Raw genomic sequence first — 12,947 nt, forward strand, 5'->3', positions numbered from 1 at the left:
GTGTTCCAGTGTTTGTTTATATATAATATGTATGCTGCATGGATGCGAACCACAGATAAGGATATTGGTCAGAGCTGGGTGTATACTCTGTGCTTAAAAATGATATAAAAACATTCTGCCCACGGAATCTGGATTTGATGCTAAGCAATGCCAAATTATTTCCCATTTACAATTATGTACCACTTTGAGCAGTTTATTCTAGTTTTGCTGGTTTTCCTGAAGAGGTCCGGCAAGGAACCATGTGGAACACTTGACACTCTCATTTTTATTCCTCCATCCACACCTCTGGCTCCAGAGATAACAGCAGACACGAATGTAACTTTCAGGTATCTTTCACAACCATAAGGGCTTATAAATTGCTGCTTTTAAAAAATAAACATTGGCTTTATTACACACCGTATGGCATTCTGCAGAGCTATTGTGGAGCATTGGCTGCTAGCAAACTTTGATCCCTACTTACGACCGTTTGGGATTTTTAAGCCTTTCAAACTGATTTCAAAAAAATTCTAAGGGCGAACAGAATCACATTAATTCTTTTTCGGAACATCTCATCATTAAACAAACCAGTTCTAGCGTACAAAGGGTAGAACTGTATCTTGCAATAGCTCATTATATAATTTTATTATTCTGCAGTATGAAAAGGCTGTTACCTAAAAATGCTTACTGTCCCCTTCAGTCTCTTTATATAATGCCTTATTGGATTGCAAGCTGTTGACTTGAGTGCTTTGCTAAGAAGGAGGCATTACATGTAATAGAAGCCCAGATTTCTGTGGCTTTGTTGAAATTTGCAGCTGTTTCCAAAACTGGTGGTAAATTTTGCCTCTCTACTCTGGTCTGCGGGCAAGGATCACTTTGCCTCTCAGATGGACGCCTCTGGCAGAACTCATCATTTCTGCCTCACACTTGGTGTTTCACAAACACCAATGAAGTATCAGTTTCGCTCAAATTTTGGGCAATGTGGCAGTAAGCCGGATGTGGACCTTCGGTTGACATCTGAAATGGTTTCTCCTCTGATGAAGAGCCATTTTGTCTTCTGAAAGTACCCCAAGAATAAATCTTTCCAGCGTTGGAGAAGCCACTCTCTTAGACCTTAGATACAGTGGTACCTCAGGTTAAGAACTTAATTCGTTCTGGAGGTCCGTTCTTAACCTGAAACTGTTCTTAACCTGAGGTACCACTTTAGCTAATGGGGCCTCCCGCTGCCACTGCGCCTCCGCTGCCGCACAATTTCTGTTCTCATCCTGAAGCAAAGTTCTAAACCTGAGGTACTATTTCTGGGTTAGTGGAGTCTGTAACCTGAAGCGTCTGTAACCTGAGGTACCACTGTATTTCTTCACACCAAAGCAAAATGGCTGCATCGCTAGCTTCAAAATGGCTGAAATATGTGTTTTGGGCAACAGTCTCACATGATGAAAGGTTCCTCTTCCACATAGAAAAAAGGAACATTGGGATCTGCCTTATCTGTCTACTTAGTATTGCCTACATTGACTGGCAGCGCTCTCTCGGATTGCCAAGAGGGAAGATGGAGCAAGCTTGTTTTCTCTTGCTCCAGAGGGTAGGACCTAAACCAATGGCTTCAACTTACAAGGAAGAAGATTCCGACTAAACATCAGGAAGAACTCTCTAACAAGAATCACAAAACAGAGAAACCAGTAGGAGAACACTTCAATCTCCCAGGACATTCTATAAAGGTCTCAAAGTAGCTGTTTTACTACAAAGGAATTTCAGAAATAGACTGGAAAGAGAAGCTGCTGAATTGCAACTCATTACCAAACTTAAAACCATGGAGAGACCTGGTCTGAACAAAGACATTGGATTCTTATCTCATTATACATGACTAAGCCATTTTTCACCTTCTCACCCCTTGCCTTTTCCTGTAAGACCTATTGCAATCGTTAAGAGTCGTCAACAGGCTCATCTCAGCTATCTGCCAATCTCCCATTCCCACCACCCTTCTGAGTAATACCCCTCCCCACCTTCTCACTATATAGAAGGATCTGGCAACTTCTGTTTCAGTGTATCTGAAGAAGTGTGCATGCACACGAAAGCTCATACCAAGAACTAACTTAGTTGGTCTTTAAGGTGCTACTGGAAGGAATTTTTTTATTTTCACTATGGCAGACCAACACGGCTACCTATCTGTAACTCTCTAACAGTAAGAGCTGTTCAACAGAGTGATTGATTCCCTCGGATGATGGTGGACTCTCCTTCCTTGGAGGTTTATAAGCAGAAGTCGGATGGCCATCTGTCCAGGATGTTTTAGTTGAGATTCTTCCCAGTTCTACAGTGCTATGATGTAGAGATGTAGAGAGCTGAATTTAAGATGGGGGTAACAATCAGGAACACAGAAACCAAAACTGACAGTTTTACCCATCCCCAGCTCTGGCACACAAAGGTGATCAAGGGGCTCAGGAGGAACTGCCCCTGCTGCCCCTTGCTTTGCTGAATGGTAGGGTCAACTCTGAACAACACCTCATCTTTGCCAGTAAATCACATTCACCCAGTGCTATACCAGCTGCACTGGCTCCCAGTGGAGTACAGGATCAGGTTTAAGGTGATGGTTTTAACTTTTAAAGCCCTATATGGCCTAGGACCCTCATACCTACGTAACCGCCTCTCCTGGTATGTCCCACGGAGGGCCTTACGGTCTTCAAACAAAAACATCTTGGAGGTCCCGGGCCACAGGGAGGTTAGGCTGGCCTCAACCAGAGCCAGGGCTTTTTCGGCTGTGGCTCCGATCTTGTGGAACGCTCTGTCACAAGAGACTAGGGCCCTGCGGGACTTGACATCTTTCCGCAGGGCCTGCAAGACAGAGCTGTTCCACCAGGCCTTTGGCCAAGGCACAGTCTGACCCCCTCCTTTGGTAATCCTCATAGAACTCTAGCCCAATGGCTGCCATTAATTTGATATGAACTGATTTTATAATGAATTGATTTTAGAATGCTGTATTGTTTTACTGTTGTTAGCTGCTCTGAGCCCGGCTTCGGCTGGGGAGGGTGGGATATAAATAAAATTTTATTATTTTTTATTATTAAAGCAATGCCAGAGTTAGACTGCAGGTCATGTCGTTGCATGGTTGGCTGTAGATTGCGTCTGATCAGGAAGCCTGCAGATGTCACTGCTGAGCTGTTATCTGATGCAAGTGCCTAGCTTTGGACAACAGTTTTGCTGCAGCTTCTCTGTGTGTGGTGCTCAAGCAGATTGTGAATTTTGGATTGGCGTACATCAGATCGGCACTGCTGAGCATCTGCTGAAGCCCAATTCCCAGTAGTTGATCCTCTTGCCAGTCCCCTGGCCCTGTACCTTGTGATAGGAATTTTATGGTCTTAGATATATGGTAATGTTCATAAGTGTACCAACCAAGCACATACATAGATCAGCACAGGAAGGCCAACTTCCTAAACTGACCCAATATTTTCTCTGCAAGGTCAAAGTGGGAAACCTCCCCATTGTCTCTTTCCTCACAACTCCTTTCTTAAGGACACATTTAAGATATAAATAGGGTGTGAGCCTGTGACCTGGCCCAGGAACTAAGTATTTATCACTACAAAAGACTGGCCAGGCTCCCCAGGCAATCCAATCAAGTAACCTGCCAAACAGGAGATAAACAACAACAGGAGAGAAACAATATTCAAATTTCTGTTTTGGACCGCCTTTTCTGTGATGTAAGTGTGATGTATCTGAGGGGTGGTCTTAGGTTACACCCCTTCTGTGATGTATGTATGATCTTTTTGGGGGTGGTCTTGATCTACAGGATGGCAATTTCAAAAGTCTTTATAAGGCCTTGAGGGCCATTTTTCTGGATTCCTCTTCCTCTCCTGCGGGTTAGGGGGCACCCTATTGCAACAGATCAATAAAGATCAAGCTTACTAGCTGCTTTGCTTCTCAATATTCTCTGGTTGGCCTCTGTTATTCTCTCCTACCAATAGGGAACCTATGTAAGGACTCTATATGGGCTCTTGGATACCCCACATTTTTTGTTTACAACAACCTCACCTCTTCTCACCCAAGCAAGTGAGCAATAATTAGACCATGAAGAAAGGATAGCAGCCCCTAGTTGCCTTGCCTTCTCCAGCTGGTCAGTAGTGTGGGTTGGGCTCACCATTTCACTGCGAGGCTTTTGGCTGTGACCAAGAAAAACCCTACTGGATCAAGCCAGAACCCCATCTAGCCCAACTTCCTGTTCTCACAGTGGCCAACCAGAACCCGAGAACAACAGGGCATCTCTCCCCATTGGTGGCTCCTGCCAGCCCACTATTGTTTTATGTATTTGTGACATTATTTGATTTTTATCTTACGCTTTTAATGGGAATTTTATTATATCATTTTCTAGCTTAGACTGTATTTAGAAAGAACAGTGCAGGAGGGTTAATGATGACGCCGACAATGTACACTTGAACAGGTTTTGTCAAAAAAAGGTTTATTTACGCACACACAACCAGTTAAGAAAATTCAAAATAAAAATGTCATACCACAGTAACAGCAAGTTAGAACCTGAGAACTTTTATGTTTCGAACTACATAAAACTTTTTCATGTTGACGTGCTCATTGAGCTGCCAGAAATTCTTGCGCCAAATATTGCTACTGGCTAGAAGGAATACTCTTCCCCCCTTCCATTTCATACTTTTGAGTATTACAAAAATAGAATTTATTATATTGACATCATAAAATTTATAAACCACTTGTTCATAAAAAGGACACCCCAACCCTCAGAGGTTTTACTAACACTTTAGCTGCTTTGGAAGCACCACTAAAAATGGAGGGGGGTATAGTAGCCTAAGAAGTTGAGGATCAGACAAAGATCCCTCCACCCTTACAATCTATTCACAAGGACAGAAAAAAACAAAAACCTTTTCACAGTGCAAGGAAAACCCAAAGGGAGTGTTAAAACCTTTTCGTCACCGTATTTTTTGAATACTGACTGCACTCATTTAGAAACCAAGCAGAAACGAAAAAGGAAAAGCAACAACAACAGCAACCTCATATCTGTGCAAGAGTGGTCTCCTCAATGTGAGAATTCTGGAAGTTTCAGTTAAAGATATATATATATATATATATATATATATATATATATATATATGCCAAAACGTTTCAAAGGCATCTTTTGATATATATTTTTCAAAAAAGAATTCACAATGACACAGTCATTACTATCATCTAAATGTAGATTTGCCTAAATGCAAACAAACAAAAATATCAGTGCTCAATGTCAATCTCAAGAACAGCAGGGAGCTGAAAAGGAACCTGAAGAGCTAATATTGAGTAAATTAAGGGTAGCTATTTTGAGTCAGAGACAGTTCACAAAAAGAGTGACCAATTACTTTCAATAGTCACGTGGTTACATGTAGGGTTGTCAGCTAATTAAGTAAATCCTGGCCAATTAATGAACCAAGTTAACTCCGAAATCCTATTCATGCCTACAGTGGTACCTCGGGTTAAGAACTTAATTCGTTCTGGAGATCCGTTCTTAACCTGAAACTGTTCTTAACCTGAGGTACCACTTTAGCTAATGGGGCCTCCCGCTGCCGCCGTGCCGCCAGCATGCAATTTATGTTCTCATCCTTAGGTAAAGTTCTTAACCTGAGGTACTACTTCCGGGTTAGCGGAGTCTGTAACCTGAAGTGTCTGTAACCCGAGGTACCACTGTATTTTTAAGGACGCCCCAGTGAATTAAAAGTGCCTTGCTCCAAACTAAGTGTGCAGAGGAGCGAGCGCAGCCTAAATGTCCAACCCCAATAAGATTGCAATATCAGTTAACAGCCCTTACATGGTAAAAGCACATTACCCTGCCTTGGAAAAGGCTAGGAATTGAGAGTATTCGAAAGTTCAGTTGCCTGCAATTCTTATCAAATGGGAGTCCTTCCTTTCGTAAAACCTGCCTATCCGGTGATTTGACGATGGAAGAAACACCAGTGCAGATGGGATAAAGTGGCTGGACCCATAAGGCAGAAGTACCAGTAGCACAAGTAGCGTATCTGCATTGCAGATGGGTTGCTGGGGTTTCAATACACAGTCTAGCTTGGCACCTATTCATGACCCGTGGTAAATGGCATGCTGGGGCTACACCGCTTACCTGGCTGCCCTCTGGCAGAGTTGGGCTACATATCGTGATGGAGAGGGGGAGTGGCAAGGCGTTGTAAGGTCAGTACAGTGCAAATCTGCCATTGAGCCAATTCAGCGCTCCCGCTGCCGCATTTGCAGAATGCTTACCTCCAGGACTTGGAAATAACTGATTTTCAACATCACGATAAATCACCAGCTTAACATTGTGATATATCGATATAGCACTCTGTCTGAAATAAGGCTGGAAGTATGTAGAAGCGAACAGTAGAGCTGGGCGATATCTGGTTTTCAACATCGCAGTATATCACCAGCTAAACATTGCGATATACCAATATATCACCACGTCTGAAATAAGGATTGAGGCCATTGGCTGGCTTCATGGTTTTCCCCATACAGTGGTACCTCAGGTTAAGAACTTAATTTGTTCTGGCGGTCCATTCTTAACCTGAAACTGTTCTTAACTTGAGGTACCACTTTAGCTAATGAGGCCTCCCGCTGCCACCACACAGCCAGAGGACGATTTCTGTTCTCATCCTGAAGCAAAGTTCTTAAACTGAGGTACTATTTCTGGGTTAGCGGAGTCTGTAACCTGAAGCGTCTGTAACCTGAAGCGTCTGTAACCCGAGGTACCACTGTATCATGATTTTTGCATAGTGCGTACACACGCACAAACACAATTTGCAATATATTGTCAGGTCAAAAATTATGAAACTGATATCACGATATGGACTTCAAACTGATTTGGGATGATATACCGATCGATATATCACCCAGCCCAACTGACCTCACTCCTCCCCTTTGCTACTGCTCAGAATACGTTTCTCCCCATCCCACAAGAACTTTGGAACTGAAGGCTTTGTCATATGGGACACTGGACCATCTTATTAAAAAAATAGTTGTGTTCTATCACAAGTTTGGGTGCACAGGTCCAAGTTTAAATTTGTTCAGGTGCAGAGGTGGCCTCAGTGAAAGGGAAGGAAGAGTCCCATCTTTCTGCGTTGCTTCCATTTGGTCCTAATTTGCCACTGGCCCTGGCTGCAGTTGATGAGATTCCAGCTACATGGCAGAGTAACATAGCTAGCACATCTAACAGCCCCAGGTTTCTCTGTTCCAGTGGCTTAGTTGTTATTGGGCCAGAGATGAATCCTTGGAGAGCTTAGTCAAAGTACCTTTGCCAACACAATGGCTTTTGAATGAAGAGACCATATGGGCAGCAAGTCAAGAAGACGTTGATTTCAGCAGTAACGTTCAAAAGGGTTGTGGAAACAAGATTTTCACGCGGCATGCTTCTTGTCTGAAAAAGAACTCTGCATTGCTCCAGAGCGCTAGTTTTTCCACAAAACGAAACTCACGCCCCTCTTTTTTCAGAAAACACACAGGTCCAAGTTGTATTAAAAAGAGAGGGGGAAAGGAACATCAAATGATCCTTCTTAACAAATGAAAGCATTGCATTTCCAATCCCAGGAACGGGAGGCAAGGCAGAGCTTGGCTGCTTCTTCCTCAAATGTCAGTACATGGGAGCATTGTTCGGCTGCTTGTGTGTAGGCCAAAGGGTGCCGCCCAAATTCTGCAATGGAGATCTGAGCACAGAAGGCCTCTTCAAACCAAGCCGAGACAGGTGGAAACTCGCATCTGCACGCAGATTGTTTTAGATGCATCTTTGGTTCATTCCTCTTTGGTGTCTATAGTTGTGTGCAACTAGAGCTGAATTGGGAGCCATAAGATCACATGAAGCTGCGTTATAGTAACTCAGAGCAATGGTCCATCTTGCTTTGCATGGCCTGCACAGCAGTTCTGGTTTCAGCCTGGGAGTGTTTCCCAGCCCTGTCAGGAGATGCCTAGAGCTGAACTTGGCAGGTGATCTTCCACTGAGCTAGACCCTGCACAATTGCAGTCTGAAGGCAGAGAAGGGGGCATGGTGTGCAAGCGCTGCCCCTTCAAAAGACAACATCAAGGAAGGACAAGGGTAGAAGAGCCAGGCTACAGGCTGGGCACTGGCTATGGGAGGCATTGGGCAAAGGCTCTCAACTCAACTATTCTCTGATCAAATGAAACAAAAATAGTGCAGTTTTATCTCCACTTGCAAAGCTACCAACACTGGCATAGTCAATGTTGCATTAAAGCCTTTAAAAAAAATCTTTTTTTAAAGAATTGCTGGAAAACTTAATACATCAGTGCCCAGTCAACCAACAATGTGACTGTACCCTGTACAGCACCCCTAGATAAGACCCGTCAAGGCCAGAATACAAAAGAAGGGGTTCGGAGTTGCAAAACTCATTGGTTCAGCTGAACATAGTTTAACCAAGAGTCTGGCTACAACAAATGCACCAAAATATAATTTAAAAAAATTAAATAAACCCTCTCAATCAACTTTTTTCAGCAGCACAAGAATATAACCACAGAGTGCTTTGTACAAAGCAAAGTAAAAACAAAACTATCAAACCTCACCTGATTGCCCCTCCATCACTAATCCTAAAATTGCCATGGCATTGTGTAAATTCCAGCATACACTAGTGCATTGAAAAGGAATATTACTTTCCCGCAAAAGACATGTAGAATCTAATTATCCTGTTGAAAGAAACTATTGCCTGTCTACTGGAGCAACAACTTGATCTAATCAGTATTCAGAGCTTTAAATAATGGCATCAAAGTTGCCCCCAAAAGAGCTAAGGAACTCTTCGTCTTGGGTGCTGTATGGAAAGTACTGGTTATTGGATAAATTCATCGGATTCTGCACGGCAAGGTTGCTGGGCGGTCTTGATTCATTGAGGCTATCCAGGTAAGCAAAGGGCATCGTCTCAAAGGTGCTGGAGAGGGTACTTGAAGATGCGCTACCTGAAACTGCTACTGACATGCCAGGATGCGACGCTGGCTGGACTTGCCTCCTGTGATCGCTCGGATTCAAAACTTGGGTGAAGGATGCCTTCTCCAACATTACGCTTGAGCACCGGGCGTCATCCATCTCCATGCCGTTGCCATTGGCCGTTGCAACATTTACAGGGCGAAGAGGATGGTTGCCGGAAGCGCTGGAGACACTCAACATGTCTTGCTGATACATGGATGATGCTGATGACGTTTGGCCATTCGTGGCTCCAAAGAGCGCTCTGTAGAGGTTCCCATCCTTTTCGTTGGCCCAGTGCAGGCTGCCTTCCTGTCCCAGCGACGGAGAGCCGCCGTTCTGCGCGCTGGTGTGCGGCGCTTCTCCTGAAAAGTTGCGTTGCTGCAGGAAGGAGCTGAGAGATGAACCGGAGGAACGCCAGCATGGCAGAGGAGCTCCGTCCTGCTTAACGGGCCCTGCCATCTGCAGAGATGGGTCAGCGCATCCATTGGAACTGTGGTTGCTCATCGGAGGGGAATAATAGGACTGCATTGGAAAGGTCTGCGCAGGTGTTCTCTGCGGCGGGAGGAGGACATCCCCTGGAGAGTGATACATATTCAGTTCTGTGAGAAAGAATCAACACAGGTGAGATGGTGCAAGTCATGTATAACCATAGATAATAGTAGTAGTAGTAGTAGTAGTAATAATAATAATAATTTTTATTTATACCCTGCCCTCACTGGCCAGAGCTGGGCTCAAGGTGGCTAACACCAGTAAAATTACAGTAAAAACATAATAGGGGAAAAAACCAATTTAAAATACAGGTTAAAATGCATTTTAAAATGCAGCTTCATTTTATAAGTAGCCCATAAGGGGAGGGAAACAAAAGGGTCAGACTGAGTCCAAACCAAAGGCCAGGCGGAACAGCTCTGCCTTGCAGGCCCTGAAGAAAGATGTCAAATCCCGAAGGGCACTAGTCTCTTGTGACAGAGCGTTCCACCAAGTCGGGGCCAGTACTGAAAAGGCCCCGGCCCTAGTTGAGACCAATCTAATCACTTTGCGACCTGGGACCTCCAAAATGTTGTCATCTGTGGACCTTAAGGTCCTCCATGGGGCATACCAGGAGAGGCAGCGATTCTTGAATTCAATAGTGTTTGCTGGCATGTGGAATGGACTTCCACTCCTCAACTCAACTTCTCTTTCCTCTCCTCGCCCACCTGCAGCGTCCGGTGAACCCCCAGCCCTTTGCTCAGGAGAGGCGGTGCCCCTTAGGCATGTCAGTTCATAAACAACTTGGTTTGTCCCATTATTCCAATGATGCTCCAGGATTCGCCTGAACTCAGCTGCGGAACTTAATCCATAATGGAATCTCAATGCATTCTTGCTGCCTGCCTCAAGATGATGTCACTGCCATAGTTGTCAACTTACAGATTTGAAAATAAGGGACCAGCAGCCTCAAAAATAAGGGACCGGCAGCCAAAATAAGGGATTTTCCAAGCACAGGTATGTTCAACTTCTGAGCCCCTCCAAGCCAAAGGCAGAAAGCCCAGCCAGCAGCCAAACAAAGCCTCAAGCGGTGGTTCCCACAGCGCAGCAACCCAGCCAAGGGGATGCAGCAAGGAAAACCACCGTCACCTCTCCGCTGGGAAGCCCTGAGCAAAGGCGAGTCCCCAGGCAACGCGGCCGATTTGATGGGCACAAGGCATGCAAGCTCCGCCCCCCAGTCGTTCTTAGACTCCTTACTGGGTGAGCAACGCAGCCAAGCAACACAGTTGGAACCTCCCTCCTCCCTGGCCGGCAGGGAGGGAGGGAGAGGAGCTGCTTCCTTTGAAACCCGGGAAATTTAAGGGACATCATCAATAAGGGACAGCAGCGGGACACAGTGCTGGGATAAGGGACTTTCCCGCCCAATAAGGGACGTTTGACAGCTATGGTCACTGCCCATATATGGGAAGAGAAGGGGTGAGATGAATGCTGTTGAGGACCTCCTCACTGGGAGAGGCATAGTGTGGCAGGTGCCCTCATTGCGATCTACTATATCCTCACACAATGTTCATGGTCATGGTAGAGATTATGTTGTCAGCCACCCTGAGATCTACGGTTGAAGGGCGGCATGCAAATTTAGCAAACAAATTAAATAAAAGCAGATATGAAAAGGAAGAGAGACAAAGGAAGAACATGGGGTAATGTCAGGGAACTGACATCGGAGCAGAGTGGAGAGGCTAGGCTCCCAGATTCTGCAGGAGAGGGAACTAGTAAGGGAAGAGAGAGAACGTCCTCTGGGGAAAGAAGTCCAGGTGACACCAGGAAGAAGGGAGAGGCAGAGAGCACTTCGGAGGGGAGGCTCCGAGACTCTTCCAGTGAATTCAGTGAGGAGAGTGGAGGACCACCGCTTGGCACGCCCACTCTGCGCAGAAGGCTTCCGCGCAGAGAGGCGAGGCGAAGGTTGTCCGTTAAGGAATTCTTATGCTGGAGGAAATTTAGGAGACACCCACTGATGGATTCTTCCAGCGACTGAGCAGCAGCGCAAAAGGGCTGCTCAGCCGGGGAAAGACGCAACCACCCCAAGCAGTTGGGAACGGCTGGAGGTTTACACACAAGCAACCCCAATTCCCATGATAGGTAAGCAGAACCAACCTTTCTTAATTATCTTTGCCTCACCAGGAGTATTCTGGAACACCGAAGGTTTAGGCCTCTCGTATGGACCTGCCAGGGGGAAAAGGTGGTTAGGCTGTGCATCTTCTTCTAAAAAATAATAATTGTATATCAGTCCTCTTAGGTGGTGAGTGCTGCCAAGAACAGATGCAAGGTGGAAGACAGTTAAGAAGGGGGTCTTGAGGGCAAAATGAAACTTCATCAGAGGCCCTTCTCTGTGTGTCTCATACTGAGGGAGTTATGGAGGTTGGGTGCATAATAGGCCTTTTCAGTGGTGGGTCCCTATTTCTGGAATGATCTCCCCAAGGAAGCACACCTAGCAGCACCTGTGTCCGTTTTTAGACACCAGGCCAAGGTATTCTATTTACCCAGGTCTTTGGTAATTAAGTTAGGCTCCGTTGTGGTGCTAATCTTTTGGCAGAGTTGGTGGTCGACCTAATCCACCCATTGTGTTTTGGACAATCATTTTAGGAACTCTCCGCTGAACATTCTTGGTTAAAATAAAGTAAAAGCCAAACATGTATCTGTTTGTATTTCATTTCGTTTAGTCGTTTTGAGACTTTTCTTCTGCAGAAAGCAAGTAGCAAAAGTAAATAATAATAATAATAATAATAATAATAATAATAATAATAATAATAATAATTGTTGATGACTGGGACCATCAGGGACATTTGAAAGAACCTTCAGGCGCTGCCCAGTGGAGTCTGGAACCTTTCTGCATCCCCCTACAGAAGTGAGTGCATGGTATTTATTCCTCTGTAGGAATAATACGACCTAGAGGCACTTGTTTGCGCTGAAGGCAAAACCTGACCCCCTTTGCCCATGGTATTGTCCATGCAGCCTGACTCTCACTGGTAGGGACCCTAATGGGGGGGTAGAATGCGATGCCACAGAGGTATTTGAGGTGCACAGGGGCTTCCTCCCAAAACAGCCCATCCCTCAAAACGATAAGCCTCTTGTGATGGAAGCTTAAAAAAAATATTTTGGCTGTTACTGCAGAACATCAAAACAAGGGGAATTGGAGGGGGGAGTAAAAGGAAAATGTAAAAAGGACCCCTGGACAGTTAAGTCCAGTCAAATTTGACTATGGGGTGCAGCACTCATCTCTGGTTTCAGGTTGAGGGAGCCGGCGTTTGTCCACAGACAGTTTTCCAGGTCACGTAGCCAGCAGGACTAAACCGCTTCTGGTGCAACGGGACACTGTGACAGAAGCCAGAGCGCACAGAAACACCGTTTACCTTCCCACCACAGCGGTACCTATTTGTCTACTTGCACTGGCCTGCTTTCAGACTGCTAGGTTGGCAGGAGCTGGGACCGAACAACGGGAGCTCACCCCATTGCCGGGATTCGAACTGCCAGCCTTCTGATCGGCAAGCCCAAGAGGCTCCATGGTTTAGGCCACAGCACCACC

At 45.3% G+C, this 12,947-nt stretch overlaps 1 protein-coding gene across 3 annotated transcripts in view; it reads right to left on the bottom strand.

Moving 5' to 3' along the window:
• Positions 1-4,399: 4,399 nt before the first annotated feature.
• The window catches only part of REL (REL proto-oncogene, NF-kB subunit), a 54,831-nt gene continuing 46,283 nt past the window's right edge, over positions 4,400-12,947 (bottom strand). The window contains exons 9-11 of one of the 3 annotated variants that reach the window (XR_014218172.1): positions 11,519-11,587; positions 6,727-9,504; positions 4,400-6,695 (exon numbers count right to left, since the gene is read on the bottom strand). Coding sequence is in view for 2 of the 3 variants with exons in the window: in XM_082217616.1 (XP_082073742.1) it covers positions 8,696-9,504; positions 11,519-11,587 (878 nt within the window). In the remaining variant the exon portion in view is untranslated. Of the gene's footprint in view, positions 9,505-11,518; positions 11,588-12,947 lie in introns of all 3 variants that reach the window. The other 2 variants (XM_082217617.1, XM_082217616.1) reach the window with 2 other exon arrangements.

The sequence above is a fragment of the Podarcis vaucheri genome, assembly GCF_965113315.1.
Source record: "Podarcis vaucheri genome assembly, chromosome: 3".
Taxonomy (NCBI): domain Eukaryota; kingdom Metazoa; phylum Chordata; class Lepidosauria; order Squamata; family Lacertidae; genus Podarcis; species Podarcis vaucheri.